This window comes from Siniperca chuatsi, linkage group LG3 (assembly GCF_020085105.1).
Source record: "Siniperca chuatsi isolate FFG_IHB_CAS linkage group LG3, ASM2008510v1, whole genome shotgun sequence".
Classification (NCBI taxonomy): Eukaryota; Metazoa; Chordata; class Actinopteri; order Centrarchiformes; family Sinipercidae; genus Siniperca; species Siniperca chuatsi.
The window spans coordinates 29149125-29168447 of record NC_058044.1 but is presented as its reverse complement, the minus strand read 5'-3'; the positions used below and the strand labels follow the sequence as shown (position 1 = coordinate 29168447).

General features: G+C 39.3%; 1 protein-coding gene across 4 annotated transcripts in view; it reads right to left on the bottom strand.

The window, feature by feature from the left end:
• Positions 1-17014, bottom strand: part of LOC122872830 (integrin alpha-L-like) — a 31059-nt gene extending 14045 nt beyond the window's left edge. For 3 of the 4 annotated variants that reach the window (XR_006377313.1, XR_006377314.1, XM_044188827.1), the window contains exons 1-14: positions 16917-17008; positions 7902-8019; positions 6915-7006; positions 6146-6228; positions 5917-6010; positions 5648-5778; positions 5415-5557; positions 4884-5034; positions 4157-4292; positions 3978-4039; positions 1084-1198; positions 810-940; positions 523-665; positions 140-290 (exon numbers count right to left, since the gene is read on the bottom strand). Coding sequence is in view for 2 of the 4 variants with exons in the window: in XM_044188827.1 (XP_044044762.1) it covers positions 140-290; positions 523-665; positions 810-940; positions 1084-1198; positions 3978-4039; positions 4157-4292; positions 4884-5034; positions 5415-5557; positions 5648-5778; positions 5917-6010; positions 6146-6228; positions 6915-7006; positions 7902-8019; positions 16917-16974 (1608 nt within the window). In the remaining 2 variants the exon portion in view is untranslated. Of the gene's footprint in view, positions 1-139; positions 291-522; positions 666-809; positions 941-1083; positions 1199-3977; positions 4040-4156; positions 4293-4883; positions 5035-5414; positions 5558-5647; positions 5779-5916; positions 6011-6145; positions 6229-6914; positions 7007-7348; positions 7462-7901; positions 8020-16916 lie in introns of all 4 variants that reach the window. The other variant, XM_044188828.1, reaches the window with a different exon arrangement.
• Positions 17015-19323: the final 2309 nt, after the last annotated feature.

Genomic DNA, 19323 nt, shown 5'->3' with positions numbered 1-19323 from the left:
TGAGAACTGATCCCTGAGGTATACCACATGTGATTGTTTTAACTGAATAAATAAATTAATCAACAGAGATTTATCTATTGGACAAATAAGACTATAAGAATAAGAATAATGAGACATGTCATATCACATCACAGCTTACCCCAATGACAAAGCGAATGATGTTTTTGTCATTATATCTTTTAATAATATCATCTCTGTCTGCATCACTGGGATCTCCATCTGTGATTAGTACCAGAACTTTAGTTGCATCAGGAGAGGCACCTGCACCTGAGTTTTCTAAGATTTCTTCCCTGAAACAGATGTAAAAGTATCATTTTTAATGTTCAGAATATACAAAACTTCATCTATAAATAATAATATAATAATAAATTAACATGTTTTAGAGATGCTTTAAGATGCTTATAATCTTACAGTTGTACTGTGCCAGTTCTTGAGTGTTTTTCCTCAACAACAGCTGTTATTTTAATGTTATTCAGTTGTTCAAGAGTTTGAGAACTGTTTGTGTAATGTAACTGAACTTACAACACAAATTTGAGGGCTCTGTGTGTGTTGGTGAGACTCCTCATATGGACTTCTTTCTTAAGTTTATTGAGCGCTCTACCAGCTTGATAGTCACTGAAGTCAAAAACTTTCCTGCAGTCTAAGGAGAACTGAACTGCTGCAAACTGAAAAAAGCAGACAACATAATACAGTATTCATTATGTACATAATGAATACGTAACATAATGAATATGTGTATATATACATTATGTATATATAATTTAACAAATAAGTCTTATGAATGCTTTACGTTGCAGTAGTGCAGTTACCTTGATTGACGTGTCGTTAAGGCTTTTCATTATATCCACTATGAAATCTTTATTTTTGTTGAACTCTGCTTCGGTCATACTCACTGATCCATCAAATAGAAAGACAAGGTCCACTGTCTTTTTTGTGCAGTCTGAAAAAAGTATTAAAAGAGTTAAAATTTGTAAAGAATATTCAGTCTGGACTAAAACATTGAGAATAATATTTTATTGCAGAAAGGACAAGATGTTATAACCACAGAATGGTAGACGTTTACATGCTCTAAATGTCTTTTACCTTGGAAAGCAGGTTTGAAAGAGGAGATTTCTTGAGGATGATCTGAGATCTTGTAACACACGCTGTTCAGATAGGAGTTCTCGTAACATTCATGGACTACACTTGGACTGCAAACCTAGATCAGAACATAATAGAGGCCAGTTAACCTAAGCATGTTAGTAGCATTTGCTAATTAGCACAAAACACAGTAGAAAGAAAAGAGTCCCTGCATGAAACTACTCACAACAAATCTGGAAAAGAGGATTTCTGGAAAGAGACATTGCTATTGAGTTTTTCAAATGTATTTTTTTGGTGCTTTGAGCACCACGAGCCAAGTGGCATATAGTCCCTTTACATTCAAAAAATGCAAACATCTCTATAGTTGATATCTCCAAAACTTAGCAACTCACACCAAAACAATCTAGATGGATAAATAGCACTACAGGTAAGATTTTGGGGTAACCTGTCCCTTTAAGACACACCGACTTGCCTGTCCACGGCACCTGTTCTGGCATGGAATCACTGATAGTTTGATTGACACGTGTCTCAGAGTGGCCTAAAAGCTGGAGAGATAAGACTCTTCACTCAGTAAACCAAGGTTACAATGTAACCATACTATTGTCTCGAGACTATCTCTCCACTCCATTACATATTTCACATGTACAGGGTAACTCTTTAAGACACCCCGTGCCTCAATACAGGCTCTGGCAAGCCTAGAGAAGTCTGTCCCTCTCAGGGGTCAGGCCACCAATCTGAACCCCACCAGAAAGGTGTTGAACAGGGTCCCACTCGCCTGAGACAGCAGGTCTCTCTGAAGTGGGAGCTCCCATGACGTTCCGTCCAGGAAAGGTGGAAAACCATGGCATGTGGCAAAAGAGGAGCCACCAAAATCCGCCTCACCCCTTCCACTATAATCCTACAGCTGAGCAGAAAAGGGGGTGAGCCCGCTGCCATGGTTCAGTTGCCAGCTTGCATAAGATGGGGGAGCCTAGGCCCCCCCTGTCTCCTCTTCCTTGTGCTGGAGTGTGAGGAGAAGAGCTCTCAGCTCCAGGACCTTTATGTGCTGGGCCACCCAATGACTGGCCCATTGTCCGTTGACCCCACAGCCTTCGTGGACAGCACCCCAGCCTACAAAGGATGTGTCTGAGCAGACCAGCTGGTGAAAGACCACCGGTCCTAGAGTACTCCCATTTTCTATGTTGGCTGAGTCCCTCCACCAAGCTCAGCAGGCACCTTTGGACAGGTTGCATGTACAGGAGGGCAAGAGGGACTTCTTGCACCATGGCTGCCATTAGGCCCATGAGATAAAGACAGAGTCCCCAGTCAACCCGAGAAGGAATCTGGAAGTGCCCGAGGCAGGTTTAGAAGGCCTGATGCCCCTCCGGAGTCATTACAATGGTCGCCCTCCTGTAGTCCAGAAACATACCTAGAAATGTTTTGCTTCTCTCTCCCGTAGTTTTGTGCTTTCTCGTTTCTCTCCTCTCTCCTTCTGTTGCTTTCAGCAGGTATTTCTACCTCAGGAGCTGCAGAGACTGGATCTGTGGTTGTGGGCCACCTGTTGCCCCTGTGTCCCTGCTCGACAACTGCTACAGTTGTTGTTATTGGCTCTGTTACTATTATTAGCATTATTATTCCTATGACTGTCATTCCTATTATTATTAACTTATTGATATTAATATTACCACTACCATTACATTATTACTATTTTAAAATACCAGGTGGTATTTGCATTGTGCTTTCCTTTCCCCTTCTCTCTCTCTCTCTCTCTCTCTCTCTAAACTTTACACGGCAGTGGCAGATGGCCACCCACCATTGAGTCTGGTTCTGCCCGAGGTTTCTGCCTGTTAAAAGGAAGTTTTTCCTTGCCACTGTCGCTTGCTTGCTCATGGTGGGTTACGGTCTAGACCTGCTCTATAGGAAAAGTACAATGAGATAACTTCTGTTATGAATTGGAGCTATATAAAAAAATATGGAATTTAATTTAATTGAAATACGTAAAGGAGTGGCGAGATAGTCTCGAGATCATTTATGAACACCCTGTACGTTGTCCCTAGTGGAACAAGATTCTAAACTGAAGCAGTTGTTGATCACTTGCGGCCCCTACCAGCCATCTAAGAGGCGTGAGGAGTCAGCAGTCACTGGCGGGATAAAACAGAGCAGTCAATAAACTGTTTTGTTTAAATCCTTGCTGTTGAGCTACATTACTGAGACTTTTAAGTGCTTTTTTTAATTTATAGCGCATTACATGAAGAAGAAAAAAATACCGACATGGCAACAGGTGAAGCAAAGCAAGGAAAAATATGTGAATCACCAAAACCACGAGAGGTCCTTTAGCAATGAGCTTATAGTCCTAAATGTGCACAAAAAAATATTAGGCTATTCAGTAGTATGCGAGATTAGCTGAACACGCTCACGCACACACACACGACCACACGCATGATCCCCTCCAGGCTAAACACTTTATGATGAGTCGTCCTTGCAAAGTACAAACATTGGAAAAGGGGACACAACAAACTGATCAAACTTTTTCAGTTTTTCCAGGTATACCTGCATCATTTATTTGTTTCAGATGAGCGGTTTGTCAAGGCACAAAGTATTATACACAGAATGAAGACTGAAAGATATTGCAGAGGTGATGAGAAGTTTTAATATAAGTTTTTAATTCAAGCCATGGCATAATGGTCCAGCAAGGTGTGGTGCATGGCGTGGCCTGATTAAATCATATTTTATGTTCAATGAGCATGTCCTGAATCTTTTTATGAACATGATCAATTCGCTTTTCTATCTAAGGATACTAATGTTTACCTCCACTCTGGACACTTTGATGATTGACTATACTGTGTTATTATGGGTAAAAAATTTACTTTTCAATTGTGTTAAGAATGTCATCAGCTGATAACAATGACTTTACTCACCTTACTCAAGACAGCACTGAATCCACCCTGAGGCATTTCTCTGGACCGAGCCACTTTGGAGCCTAAATATGAGACAAAAGTAGTTCATGTTTATATTGCAGGAGGACATCAGGAAGATAAAATGGATTTTTGTAGCAACATTATTGCACAGAGATGGAAAAAAGTAAAGTAAACATCACCTTCCATGTTACACATCTGTTTCTGAAAGTTTTCCAGTATTCCTGTGAGTCCGTCATAGTTCTCAATTTTGAAGACATATTTGTCTGTAGGTTCTGAAGCAATGGCCTTCACTCTATCCAGCTCAGCATCTCTGACCTGAAACCAGAATGCTGCTTGAAATTCTGACTCCACCAATGCAATTCAACAGAGCCAGAGAATCCTAAACTTAAATTTTTATAAACTGAAAGAATTAACTAAATCATTCAATGTTTTTTTTTTCAGAAAGTTATTATTAATTGCATAAACAACTTGAAAAAGAAATGTGCAACTGTGTAGTTACATATTGGTTTATCTTTTACAGTCATCTCAGAATTTATTTCCCTATAGCAGGATTTATTTGTACATAAGCCAAATCTAGTTTTTTCTCAACACAGAATTTATTTTCTGTTAGCTAGATTGAGGGCTGCTTTATTTCCCCTTCAGAATTCAAATGAAGATGTGACACTGTTATTTTCAGTGTTTCCAGACTGGTTATTTTATCTCCTACAATTGATTGTGGAAAGGGTGGAGAAAAAGTTGGGTTTAGGATCAGTTGGGCAAGTCTTTCTACAGTGCTGTATATACAGTAAAAGCATAAATGGAATATCATTGCACCAGAGATATATACTCATTAACCTAAATCAGTGGCTCCAAAAGGCTTCTTGGGACAGTATATATATATACATATATCTTTGCATCACAGCTTACCCCAATGACAAAGCAAATGATGTTTTTGTCATTATATCTTTTAATAATCCCATCTCTGTCTGTATCACTGGGATCTCCATTTGTGATTAGTACCAGAACTTTAGTTGCATCAGGAGAGGCACCTGCCCCTGGGTTTTCTAAGATTTCTTCCCTGAAACAAATGTAAAAGCCATTTTTAGAATCATCAAAATGTAATTCAGTCATCTTTCTTACTCCACGATGCTGATAATCTTTTTAATTTATAATGGTCAGTATCGAGAAAATTGAGTCTTGATTACAGCCTTTGCTCTGAGGGATGACACTAAAATGATAACTGATAACTGAAACATTTCCTGCTGCCAAACTTTATTTAAACTACATTGGAAACATCTTATTTTGACACCTCAATTCCTATTGGCCACTTCTTTGTGGAAATCTGAAAAATATACCACGACATGGCCAAGGGTGGATTTTCTCCTCAAACACAGCTGTTATTTCAGTGTTACTCAGTTCTTCAAGAATTTTTAGAATTGTTCACTTAATTTAACTTACAGCACAAATCTGAGGGCATTGTGTGTGTTGGTGAGACTCCTCATATGGTGTTCTTTCTTAAGATTGTTGAGAGCTCTACCCTCTTGATAGTCATTGAAGTCAAAAACTTTACTTAGATCTTCTGAGAACTGAACTGCTGAAAACTTAAAAAAACAGACAAGGTCATGATTATATATTATGTATATGATTTAACAAATTCATGTATGCTATGAATGCTATTATGTGGCAGTGACCTTGATTGATGTGTTTGTAAGGCTGGCCATTATATCCACTATGAAATCTTTATTTTTGTTGAACTCTGCTTTGGTCATACTCGCTGATCCATCAAATAGAAAGACAAGGTCCACTGTCTTTTTTGGGCATTCTGAAAAACAATACAGTTAAAATTTGTAAAGAATATTCAGTCTGGACCAAAACATTGAGAATAACATTTTACTGCAAAAAGGACAAGATGTTATAACCACAGAATAGGAGACGTTTACACTCTCTAAATGTCTTTTACCTTGGAAAGCAGGTTTGAAAGAGGAGATTTCGTAACACACGTTGTTCAGATAGGAGTTCTCATAACATTCATGGACTACATTTGGACTGCAAACCTAGATCAGAACATAAGAGGGGAAAGAAATTTGATTCATCATATTGAATTTTTTTGCTCAGAACTTTGAAGAAATGTCACAGAAAAAGCGTATTTTCCATTTTATCTAACTTATTGAGCTTTGTGATTTTCTTACAGTGAATTGGGAGTGTGTGGCGTCTTCAGCTATCGACAGTCCAATGTGCTTGATGGGTATTGTTTTGTTTGTGAGAGAAATGTCTGTGATAATAGCATCTGATTAGTACTATTCATAAAAAATACCATCATTCAGCTACAGTAATAAACATGGCTGAATCCAAATGTCCAGACTTCCCCTGCACATGCATAGTTGTGGACTTAACAGGCTATGAGGTCCCGATTGCCAATGCAGATTGTCAAAAATGATGGATGTTGCAATGAAACTACAACTACTACCTTTACTACAGCTAGGCTAATATTAATAATGATAAGAGATATAAATAATGAGTATCAAATTGCCAATAAATTAGACACAATTTAGATATATAGCATATTTGTATTTACTTGTACCATATAAATGTATCTGAGTAGAGTAACTGTTATTGCACATGAATTGCCATTGTGAAGTCTGTTGTTGTGAACCGTCAAGAAAAACATGCTGAGATTAATTATAGGATCAGCCCCCCAGCACTGGTTCTATGGCAGTGATTAAGGTCTGAATTCCCCCTCATAGTGCATTTTATCCCCTCATAGTCATAGTCATAGTGCCTTTGCAGACTTGATGTGATGATGGTGAGCACGTCCGACATGTCACAGTTTGTATGACCAAAGTCTGCAAGTCCAGAGGGTGGATATTTGGATTTAGCCTATGTTTTAATTTTATATTTTATACAGTATTTCTACATTGTTGTTGTGTAATATTTATTTCACAAAACATATTTAAGTACCTGGAATAATGAGGCACTGGTGGGTTTGGATATGGTCAGATTTGCATATTTCATCAGATCCATTTAGCTGCTGGGATGCTGTGACAAGTATCCTGTGGATGAGGTCAACAACCATGATGATAGTAATCTTCTGGACCTCATTTATAGCAGGGTCCAGATGTGTAAACAATGCATATGCACAAAAAACATGCATACGCCATTTATGAGGCAGTTAATGATCTTTTCAGTTTATCCTCAATTGTGAGGCACACATATGAGCGCTATAAATTAATAATTGATCATCTCTGACATTTAATAATGATGAGGTAAATATCACAACCAAGGATGGTTTACAGGTGATGAATGAATGGTACAGGCACTATGAAAAGCCACAGCTGTACGTAATGACAGTAGCTCTGGCACTGATGTGACACAAATGGTAAAATTGTACTCACACTGTATTGATATGCAGACGTGTGATTAAGGGCATTTCGACATCCATTTATGGCTAACTGTGGAAGTAGAAATTGGGCCTCTGCATGTGCACCCACTTCCACAACGATTGAGACTGGTGGACAACAATCATGGTGAGTCCCAGGTCAAGAGAAACAAAGCTGCTGCATGGGCTCTGCTTATTCTTTTTCTTTGCTGAGGAAGGGGATTATCTTTACCTTCTTGCTTGCTTGAGATAGCAAGTAGAGGAGAAGTTAAGTGGCCTTTGAATTTATTAGGCTGATTTTTTTCTTGAGAGTATGGCGCAACTTTATAGATTGCCTTTATGAGCTCTGATCATATTGCAAGCGAACCACATTGAGAAAACAATTAGGAACCATGTGCTGAGTTGGACAGAGATGTACATTTCTTCCAAATTCATGCCTTAGTGTTAAATGTAATTTCTACTGTACTACTACTACTAAATGATCAACATCAAGTGTTTAACGATATGAGTAATAATAGGTGGCTCTTTCAATTACCAGCAAAAATTTTCGACTGAAACATAGTACTTACCCTTTGTTCTTGCCAAACATGATTTGAAGCATCTTGTTTCCAAAGAAATCTTTTTGTTCTGTTGTATAGATGTGGGGGGTTGTCGTATCAATGTTGAAAGTGAAAGATACAGAGATGGCTGCAATTTGTGAAAAGAAATTACCACATGTTTAACATGTTCAGTCACAGTCTATGCAGAGCAGGACATCTCTGGGTCCTGATGGATTCACTGTTGAATTTTTTTTAGAAGTTTTCCACATTACTATCACCTCTACCCCTAGCCATGTTACCGAATCCTTTGACAGTGGCTATCTGCCCACAACTCAATGTAGATTTCAAAGTCTTAGCCAAGGTTCAAACTGGTTGTATTCAGGGGCACAATTGTTTTCATAATCTGCAACAGCGATTTAATATCATTTATACACCCTTCCCACCCGAAACTCAAGAAATAATTGTGTCTTTAGATACTGAGAAAGCATTCAACTGGGTTGAGTGGGAATACCTCTTTGTCATTATGCAAAAATTTGGCCTTTCACCTGACTTTGTGTCCTGGGTGAAGCTGTTGTACTCTTCACCTGTAGCCTCTGTCTGCTCCAACAACGTTGGACATGAGACAGGGCTGCCCACGCTCCCCTCTTTTATTTGTAACAGCTATTGAGCTGCTAGTTATATTCTTGCTACACTGCCCATACTTATACACACTTATTCGGAAAGACACTGTGCATACGTCTCATTATATGCGGATGATTTACTTAAGTTCATTTCCAACCCTTTCAACTCTTCTTTTCCACTTTCTATTCTGCAGAATTTTGGTAAATATTCAATTCAATTCAATTCAATTTTATTTATATAGCGCCAATTCATAACAGAAGTTATCTCATTGCACTTTTCCTATATAGCAGGTCTAGACTGTACTCTTTATAATATTATTTACAAAGACCCAACAAATTCCACTATGAGCAAGCATTTGGCGACAGTGGCAAGAAAAAACTTCCTTTATGAGGCAGAAACCTTGGACAGAACCAGACTCAATGGTGGGCGGCCATCTGCCGCTGCTGTGTTAGGTTTTGAGAGATAGAGAGAGAGGTTTCGGGGGAGATCATGGTCATCAACCATGACAATAATAATAATCTTAACCAGTGGCCAGGCTGACATGAGTAGCACAGTTTTAACCAAAAGAAAACTCCTTTGCTGTTGTCAGCAGGGTGTTAGAGTGAACTCTTTATGAGGCCACTTGAAGTTGGTTTTGAGAGAGAAAGAGAGAGAGATAGGTTTGGAGAGAGAGAGGGAGAGGAGAGGTTTAGAGAGAGAAAGGTTTTTTAAAATAGTAGAAATGTGATTGTAGTGTTAATATTATTAAATTAATAATAATAGGAATGACAGCTATAGGAAAAATAACATCAGTATTAGTAACAGAGCCAATAACAACAACTGTAGTAGCAGTTGTCAAGCAGGAACACGGGGGCGGCAAGTGGCCCACAACCACAGATCCAGACTCTGCAGCTCCGGAGGCAGAAATACCTGCTGAAAGTGACAGAAGGAGAGAGGAGAGAAACAAGAAAGCACAGAACTATGGGAGAGAGAAGATGTCGAGTTAGTAACATGCAGTAATGGGATAAAAATCCATACATATGGAGAGGGAGAGAAGGAGAGAGGAAAGAGGTGCATCATGGGAAGTGTCCCGGCAGTCTAGGCCTATAGCAGCATAACTAAGGGATGATTCAGGGCTCACCCAAGCCAGCCCTAACTATAAGCTTTATCAAAGAGGAAAGTCTTAAGCCTACTCTTAAATGTGCCTCCCGAACCCAAACTGGGACCTGATTCCACAGAAGAGGAGCTTGATAACTGAAGGCTCTGGCTCCCATTCTACTTTTGGAGACTCTAGAAACCACAAGTAACCCTGCATTCGTCCTGTCCCATCATTTTGAGACAGGATGTGCCTGATTTTTGCAACATTGCGTAGGTGAAAGAAGGCAGTCCTTGAAGTTTGTTTCATGTGGGAGTTAAAAGATAAATCCTGACTAACTTTGGCGTGCATGGAGGACTCACCGTTAACATGTACAAACTGAGATTTATCTGATAGATAGGATTCAAACCAGCCTAGTGTGGCTCCTTTAATGTCAATTACATGTTCCAGTCTCTGTAAGAGGTTGAGATGGTCAATGGTGTCAAACGCAGCACCAAGATCTAACAAGACAAGTACAGAGACAAGTCCATTGTCTGATGCAATTAAAAGGTAATTTGTAATTTTCACCAGTGCTCTCTTTGTGCTATGATTCACTCTAAATCCTGACTGAAAATCCTCTAATTAACTATTGTTAGTCTAAGAGACAGGTTGATGGCTTAGATGAATTAATCTTCGAAGTTAGTTGAAGAAGGTCGATAGGAGCAAAGCAGTCAAAATATATATCAGGTTTTACAGCTGTTTCTATGGTTCCTGTGTTTGAAGATAAGTCGGTACCGGTTGAGGGCAGGACTTGATGAATTTTTTCTCTAATAGTTAAAATTTTATTATTGAAGAAGCTCATGAAGTCGTTACTACTGAGGGCTATAGGAATACATGGTTCAATAGAGCTATGACTCTGTCAGCCTGGCCACAGTGCTGAAAAGAAGCCTGGGGTTGTTTTTATTTTCCTCTATTAATGATGAGTAGTAAGCTGCTCTGGCATTACAGAGGGCCTTCCTGTATGTTTTAAGACTATCTTGCCAGACTAAACGAGATTCTTCCAGGTTCTTGGAACGCCATTTCCTTTCAAGTTTTCGTGATGTTTGCTTTAATTTGTGGGTTTGGGAGTTATATCACGATGCTAACCTTCTTTGTTTTATTATCATCTTTTTTAGAGGACCGATAAAATCGAGTGTCATTCGCAGTGAGCCTGCAGCACTATCAACTACATGGTCAATTTGGGAGGGGCTGCAATTTGCATAGGAGTTCTCTGTTATATTGAGACATAACATTGAATTAAATGCAGATGGGATCGCTTCCTTGAATCTAGCCACAGCAATATCAGATATCAGACATCTAGAGTAGGAGTTTTTGCCTAATGGCGTGTAGTCCAGTAATAGCAGTTCAAAAGTTTTAAATAATGGTCCGATAAAGAAGGATTCTGTGGAAAGACTATTAAACGTTCAATTTCAATGCCGTATACCAAAACAAGGTCGAGGGTGTGGTTAAAACAGTGAGTGGCTTCATACATACTCAAAGCCAATCAACTCTAATAATGAGATAAACGCAGTACTAAGGCTATCATTTTCAACATCCATATGAATATTGAATTCCCCTACAATAATTACTTTATCTGTTTTAAGGACTAAACTTGATAAAAACTCTGAGAATTCAGATAAAAATAGAGAATAAGGACCAGGAGCGCGGTACATTATAACAAATAGAATTGGCTGTCGTGTTTTCCAGGTTGGGTGTGAAAGACTAAGAACAAGGCTTTCAAATGATTTATAATTTAGTTTAGGTTTAGGGTTGATTATATTTAAATGGTTTGTAACCTGAACATTTATCAATGTTCAGGTTATAAACCATTTAAATATAATCAACCAAACTTTACCTATTTAACACTTTCCTATCAATCCATCAGTTAACCCTCCCTCTCCATTTAGGAAAATGTATAATGGGTTTAAATACCTAGGAATAATGGTCACACGATCTCTCAATGTGCTCTTTAAAGGTCCAGTATGTAACATTTAGGAGGAGCTATGGGCAGAAATGGAATATAATATTTATAAGTATGTTTTCATTAGTGTATAATCACCTGGAAATAATAATCGTTGTGCTTTCGTTACCTTAGAATGAGCCGTTTTTATCTACATAGGGAGCGGGTCATCTTCCACTGAGGTCGCCATGTTGCACCGCCATGTTTCTACAGTAGCCCAGAACGGACAAACCAATCACTGGCTCTAGATTGGGCCTTTCACGTTTTTTGTGCCACCATAGTTTTTCCTACACGTTTGGAACGGAGGGTGAGACGAGCGGTATTCAAATGGTTGCAAACTGCAATTTCACCAATAGATGCCACTAAATCCTACATACTGGACCTTTAAATCCAACTTCGGCCTATTAATGGACCACTGCAAGGAAGATTTTAAAGATGGTCAGTTCTTCCCTTATCCCTTGCAGGTCAGATTAACTTAATTAAAATGATTGTCCTCCCCCACTTTCCTCATTTATTTTTGAATATACCGATATTTATTAAAAAATACTTCTTCAACAATTTGGGCAAGTTAATCTTATCTTGTATATGTGAAAATAACCGCATCAGGAAAGCTTTCCTACAAAGACCCCGCCCCCCCAAAAAAACAAACTGGGAATGGCTCTCCTTAATGTCCTTTACTATTATTGGGCAAGTAACATACAAAAGATCATTTTTGGGCCAACCAGCCTGAAGCTGATCGCAGTCCTATTTGGATACAGGAAGAGAAATCTTACAGCCAGTTGTCTCCTTGTTCTATTGTATGTTCATCTCTCCCTATGAATGGAAAACTCACCATGTCCAAATCCCATTGTTTCTCATACAATAAAAATTTGGTCCCAATTTAGGAAACATTTCGGATTACAGAAAGCATCGAACTTAAGTCCCATCACTTCTAACCCTGCCTTTACTCCTTCTTATACAGATACAGCATTTCAACTGTGGCATAGAAATGGAATCAGATGTATAAAAGACTTAGCTTCTAACAACATTTTCCTTTCTTTTGACAACTTTGACAGCGGTTCAACCTACCCAGGACTTCTTTCGATACCTCCGGATAAGAGATTTTACTCAGAAAAGTTTCTGTTCCTTCCCAAATTTACCACCAACATCTCCAATTGACTGCCTTCTAGATGTCAATACCAATACTAAGGTCCTAGTCCCTTATCAACACAATGATTAGCTCTATAAATCCCCAAACGCTGGACCACTGAAGGAAAGCGTGGGAGCAGGACCTGGACGTGCACTTCTCGAAGGTTGAATGGACACCTCCTCTCCTTGTGCTAGACATGGACTTATCTAGTTGAAGGTCTTACATCAACTTCACATTACTAATTCTAAGTTAGCTAGGATCTATCCAGATGTCGACCCTGCTTGCGGTAGATGCAAGCACTCACCATGCACCCTGGCTCATATGTTCTGGCTTTGCCCTGTTCTAGAAACAATTGTATAGAAAGCCAAGTGGACCATAAACATCTCAGAAATGTAGTGTACCATTAATCACAGGTGAAACCTGTTTGAACCGTGCGGGCAGAAACCAGAAACACAACAAAAAGCACAAATTCAGCTTGATTTCTTGTTCCGTTCTTACTGACAAAATAAATACACTCAATGTTTTGTTTTCATTGGTGGGTGGGCCTTCAGTGTCCCCTTGCTTCTCACTGGCTCGTGTGCTCCATCAATTGTTGGTAACAATCGCATATGTGCATATGTTATTGCATTTACAACCTTGGCTTTTAGCTAAAGGTGCCATGAATCTTCAGATCATTATGCCTATTTGTAAAGCCAGTTGTGGATGGTGTTTTGTTCAAGGTTTCAGCACATTTAATGACGTCTATCAATCCACTCCAGTCATTCCCAACTTAGGCACTGTTACGTTTAACAACTTGCAGACAGCGGCAGTTTGTCAGTTTGACAGTTTGTCTGTCTGTGTGCTGTACAGACCAAGCCTAGCTTTAACAAAAACAACCTCACTTATCACCATAATCGTAAAACTACAGCCACAGACGTGGCTCATACACAACAGCCACTATTATGTGTCAAGTGCCATCCAATTCCAACACTTTGTTCACTGTCATTGATTTTGCCAACACATTTTTCAGCATTCCACTCTATCCAAATTCCGATATTAGTTTTTAAGTTCACATTTAAATGGAAAGCCTACATCTGTTGTCCTGCAGGGTTTTGCCCCCTTGACAGGGTTTTGCCCCCTTGACAGGGTTTTACTCAAAAGCTATTGCAGAAAATCTTGAGGGTTTTGCCCCTTTCTCTGAAGTGAATCAGTTTGTGAAGAGTCTCCTACTTTGCTCCCCTTCAAAACAAGCATAATAAAAATTTCTTCTCCACTTCTTGGCAGAGAGTGGTTATAAGGCCTCAAAAGCAACTTATTTCAGTTAACACCTTGGCTTTATTGTAACTTTGGAGGGTAGAAAATTGTTTAATGAATGCATCCAAGCAATTCTGGATGTCCCAAAACCAACACCAAACAGCAAATGATGTGCTTCTTGGTTGGCTGCTGCTGCCGTTGGATCAGAGATTTAGCTGAACTCGCTAAACCTGCTTTAACTGTTCATCTGACTCCTGCCCACCTTCATTACCAGAATGTCCCATTTATCACATCTCATGACTGCCACTCTTCTCCTGACAACAATAGTTGATGATCCTCTTGTATACATGTTGATTCGCCACTAAACTCTTCCCTAATCCTATGGCTGTTGCTCTGGAAAACCAAAACTCTGTTTTCTTTATCAGTGGATCTCGGTGTTGTATAAACACACTCAAGGTACCCTTTAGCGTTAGAAGACGCCTTCAGAAACAATGTAGTGTCACTTAAAAGTGTGGTCAGGGGTGCGTTCAGCCCCGACAAAATGTAGCAAATTTAAACGGAAATGGTGGTGCCTTGAACACCCTGCAAACGCACTGCCTTTATAATACGGCGGGGTTTATATACACATTGCTGTGAACACCTCTGACACACCCACTAAACTAGAGAAAATGTGCCTAAAAGCCTGTTGCACACTGTTTGAAGAAAACATGTCATTCAACCCGGAAACCATAGCAATGTAATGTAACTCTATAACAAAGATAATGCATTACAGGCAGTGCCAATGGTATGAAATGGTATACACTTCCTGTCTCCTAAGTGGGCGTGGTGGACTCTCCACAGTTAAATAATAATAAATATAATAGTATTATTAAGCAAAGAAACACAAGTTTTATTTCAGTTTAAACTTTTAATTCATGGTTGTTTGTATAAGTCCCTTTAGATTAATTATTTATCCGGTTGGAAAGCGACATCGGCAGCACTGCAGTGAAACCAGACCGACGCTTAGAGAACAGATTTTGTCAGATCTCATGAGAGTGTGTGGTTGAGACAAAGACAGGTCTTGATCAAAGTAAATTTTCTCCTGATTTGTCTGTCTGAAAAATGCTATTTTAGTGTTTAGCATTTTAGTTAATATTCGGAAGACATGTGGCTTGTGAAAAATGGGTCCAATATTTACTTTGGTGACTATGGGGTGAATGAATCTGTCATAATCTGTGCTCGTGTTCACTTCTCCCATTGAATTGAATAGACTCAGGACCTGCTGCTAGTCTCCGAAAGGGGCGGGGCAGTGGTGAAACCCAAGTGACACAGATACAGGAAATGGCTCTCAAGTGAGTAGGCAGTAGGCGATATGAGGGGGGATGCTTAAATATAAATAAATCAATAAATAAAGATTATAAGAAAGCCTAATTACAACTTGATGACACTGTTTGTCAGCCAGAGAAGTGGAATATGTTTAGTCCAAGAATTCCAGGTTATAACTATTGTGAAGCGAACTGAATCTAATTATGTTCATCACCAAAGGAAACTTATGTCATAATTGTTGCTTTTCCTCCCCGTGTGCAGTCTATGTACTGTATGTAGCTGTGAGAAAGTTTGAGTAGTTCAATTTCATAAATTTAGGATCATATGATTTTTAAATGACTTTACAGGCTATAATTATTCAATAAATATGACTTCCAAGGACTAAAATCTGACCAACCTTTCTCTGATTCTCTCCTCAGTTATAACAGTGGCATCGTTAAACAAATAAAAAGTTATGACAAACTAAGACGACTGTGAAAAGTATATGAATTACTATTGTCTATTGTTCATCTTCATGGAAAAGTACGGGGATCTCTTCTGCTTCAACTTCATCAGCGATCAAGAACACATATACGTGATTTCTTCAGCCATAATCCGAACGTGGTTAGCAAACCACAGGTAGCCTACAGATGGATCTAACAGGACGTTAATATTTCTGGGACTTCCTGTATATTCTTTGAAGGCTGCTGGAAACTGTTCAACTTGACTGCCATTTTTTGTCACAGCCCCCTGCTGCCGCCGCCTGATCTCATCCGCTTTCCAGGCAAGGCGCAGTTCATCTCAAACAAGCCTAAAGGCTTTCTGGCAGCCCTGTGCATCTAATACAGACACTAAAGGGTAGCACAAGGTATATGGCGTGACAAAAGGTCAGTATTTGACGCCTACTGCACATGGTGTTGTGGACAGTGCTAAACTTCCAAGTCATCTCTCAGCACAAGCTGCCCAACTACTCACCCTCATTCAAGCAGGTATCCTTGCCAGTAGTTATTGCAAAATGTGTGTATATGTGACTTGAAGCAAATACTGTGAGTAGGAAGTGATAAGACACAAGGCCATTTGGACAAAACAACCAGACCTCAGAGCTCTTATTAAACTGCTGTCTCATTACACCTTGGACAATTGGTGAGTGATAAGTGTAAAATGAATGGTTAAGAATGGCAGAGTGAAAGACAAAAAAGGAAAAATAACAAACACTTGAAAAAGATTGGCACATGGATATTAATCTTCAGGATAAAAGATTTCATCATTACATTACATAGACTAGAAGTTAAGACACATCTGACATAAAAAAAAAAAGCAGGATGAATAAAAAATAGGACTTTGACTCAGTGTTCCTAAAATCCTGTTTGTGACCTTGATGTTAGCATGTAACTCCCCACGAAGCCACAAATGTGACGTTTCTACATTTCTGTTTGTGTACGGGTTTGATCTTTGGACAGACACGGGTTTGCTTATTCCTCCTGCTTCCAGTCGTTACATTAAGTTAGGCTAAACACACCCTGACTCCAGCTCCGTACTCAAAGCACAGACATGAGATATGTATCGGCCTTCTCATCTCACTCTCTGATAAAAAGTCAATAAGCATATTTCCCAAACCATTTAATTATTCCTTCAACCTCTCAGCCTCAAGACCACCCTTTCCCCAGACACATAAAGCATCCCTATCTATTTGCTTTTATAGATACATATTGTTTTAGATCTTACCAACAGCCATCGTGTATGTGAGCCAGACAATGTGATTCTTTGCATGCATCTTTTCCATTAGTCTTGTCCAGGCTGAGGGACTATATAAAAATGATTACAGGGGGAGGAGTGGTCAGAAAAGGAAAGGGGGAGGGAACTGTAATTTTGTTTGCTTAACGAAGGCGAGTCTGACTTTTTTGGGAGAGCAGAGGAGGGCCCTTAACTTTTTTTCGTATCCTGTATTTATATCCCTAATTCCATATCAGGTACATCACTTCAGAACCAAGGTGAATGCATTGATCAAATTGAGTCAACTGTAAAGCCATCAACAAAAAACAGGATCCTCACGGTCAACATTTAGACCATACAGCATCAATTATGTCAGCAATACTGCCGCCTCACCCTTGAAGCTAAGATTATACAGAACATTTTGAGAGCCACAAATATACCACATTAAAATGCAGTTTAGGTCACTTCTGGTCAATCTCGCACAAACAGGGAAATACCTGGTATGTGTGTGTCCACCCCTTTCTCTTTCATACTGGCAAACCTGCCAATGACTCTGAAAAAGGACCACACAACAAGATTAATATGTCTGTGTCCCAGATTTCAAAGTTGCATCAATGCCATTACAGTCCAGCCATTGCTTCCAGACCTAGATCCTGATACTGATCCGTTACCCTGTACTCTGTTTCTGCTCCACAAATTCTGCCTGGAGTCTGTACCTGATTTTGGATTTGTTTGCCTACTTGGACTGACTTCAAGTTGCAGAACAGTTTTTGACCATTGCCTTAATTCAACCTGCTCTGCCTACGTGTGTCAGGTCCTCTTCCCTGTTGCCAAAAACCTGAATCTTTACAGGAAAAAGCAAATACATACAGTAGCTTACTGCATGATATTATAAACTGATATATTATTATTAGGACTTTATAAAGATTGCATAGCCTATTTGATACAGTAGTGAATGCAAATAAAAGAATAAAATTACATTTATGGTAACAAGTGTGTTACAAGACTATTTAGGCACAGCAGTGCATCAGCATGCTAACATGCGCACAATGACAATTCAGATGTTCACCATCTTAGTTTAGTGTGTTAGCATGCTAAGATTTTCTAATTTGCAAACTAATGTACTAATTTCATGGCAGTCCATCCCTAGTTGTTGAGATAAAACCACAAATGTCTACTTAGGGTTTATCCTCTGTGAACCATGATTGTCTGTACAAAATTTGGTGCCAATCCATCAAGTAGATGTTGACATATTTCACTGGATAAGTGAAAATTTTAACCTGCTGGTGGTGCTACATGAAAAGTCAGTGGATTATGAAAGTTATTAGGATTCATTCTTACACCACAGATATCTACCAAATTCCATGGCAATGCATCCAATATTAGTTCAGACATTACAGTCAGGACCAAAGTGATGGACTGTCCAACCATGAACCCTGCAGGTATCTAGCAGTGATCATATGGAAGCCTTTATGGGGTCTTTTGATGAGTGTGACAACACACGACTATATAGCTATATAGCCCCCAGCTACACGGTTAGCTGTCCCAAGCAACTATGTGTCCATGTGAAAGTCTCAAAGGTGTCAGGGAAGTTGATGCTGTCGCTAAGCCGGCCTTGGGGACTCTTTCTGGTTGACTGAAGATTGAGTGGTAGTATGGGACTAATCCTTGGTGCCCAACTCTCGTCACAGCGGACCACCACCACCTGGTTCCACTTGACCAGTCGCACCCGAAACACAGTGTTCGGTACATAGTCTGAACCCAGTGGTTTGTCAACAAAGACCCTGCTTTCTCTCAGGACTTTAGCTCTATGGCTTTTAACCATAGGATAACATTTTTTTTCTCAGAATCACCATCCCTGAAACATTTTTGAACTTTCTCAATGTCAGTGTATCTTAGGCAACTGATGGCATGGCCAGCATGTTTGAAATGAGCTGCTATGGGGCTACGTTCATCTGCAGTTCTGATGTTGCTGCGATACTCACTAATGCCAGTGTGCAATGGCCTTGATGCTTTGCCATGCTTTATAAGACAAACCACACCTAACTGACACTAAAGCAAACCTCACAAACACATTTAAATCTATGTAAAACCTAAAGGCTTCCTTACATTTATTTGCCATTTTAATGCAGTTTTTATGACAAATGTTTTTTTTGCACTGTGCCTTTTTGTATAAAAAGGAAGGGAGATATGGGATACATATTGTTTTGTTAGTTTAAATGAATGGAACGATTTTCTCTAACATAAACTTTTGGTTTTCGGCCAGGAAATATCATGGAAATTACAAACTGCAGTATTACATACACATCACCCTACAGCTATGTGTACAATTGTTGGGCAAAGCCATCTCTCCGGACAGGTTTTAAGTGAAAACAGAATTCGTTTCTTGCAAATACAAAGGTGGCAAGATAATACTTGG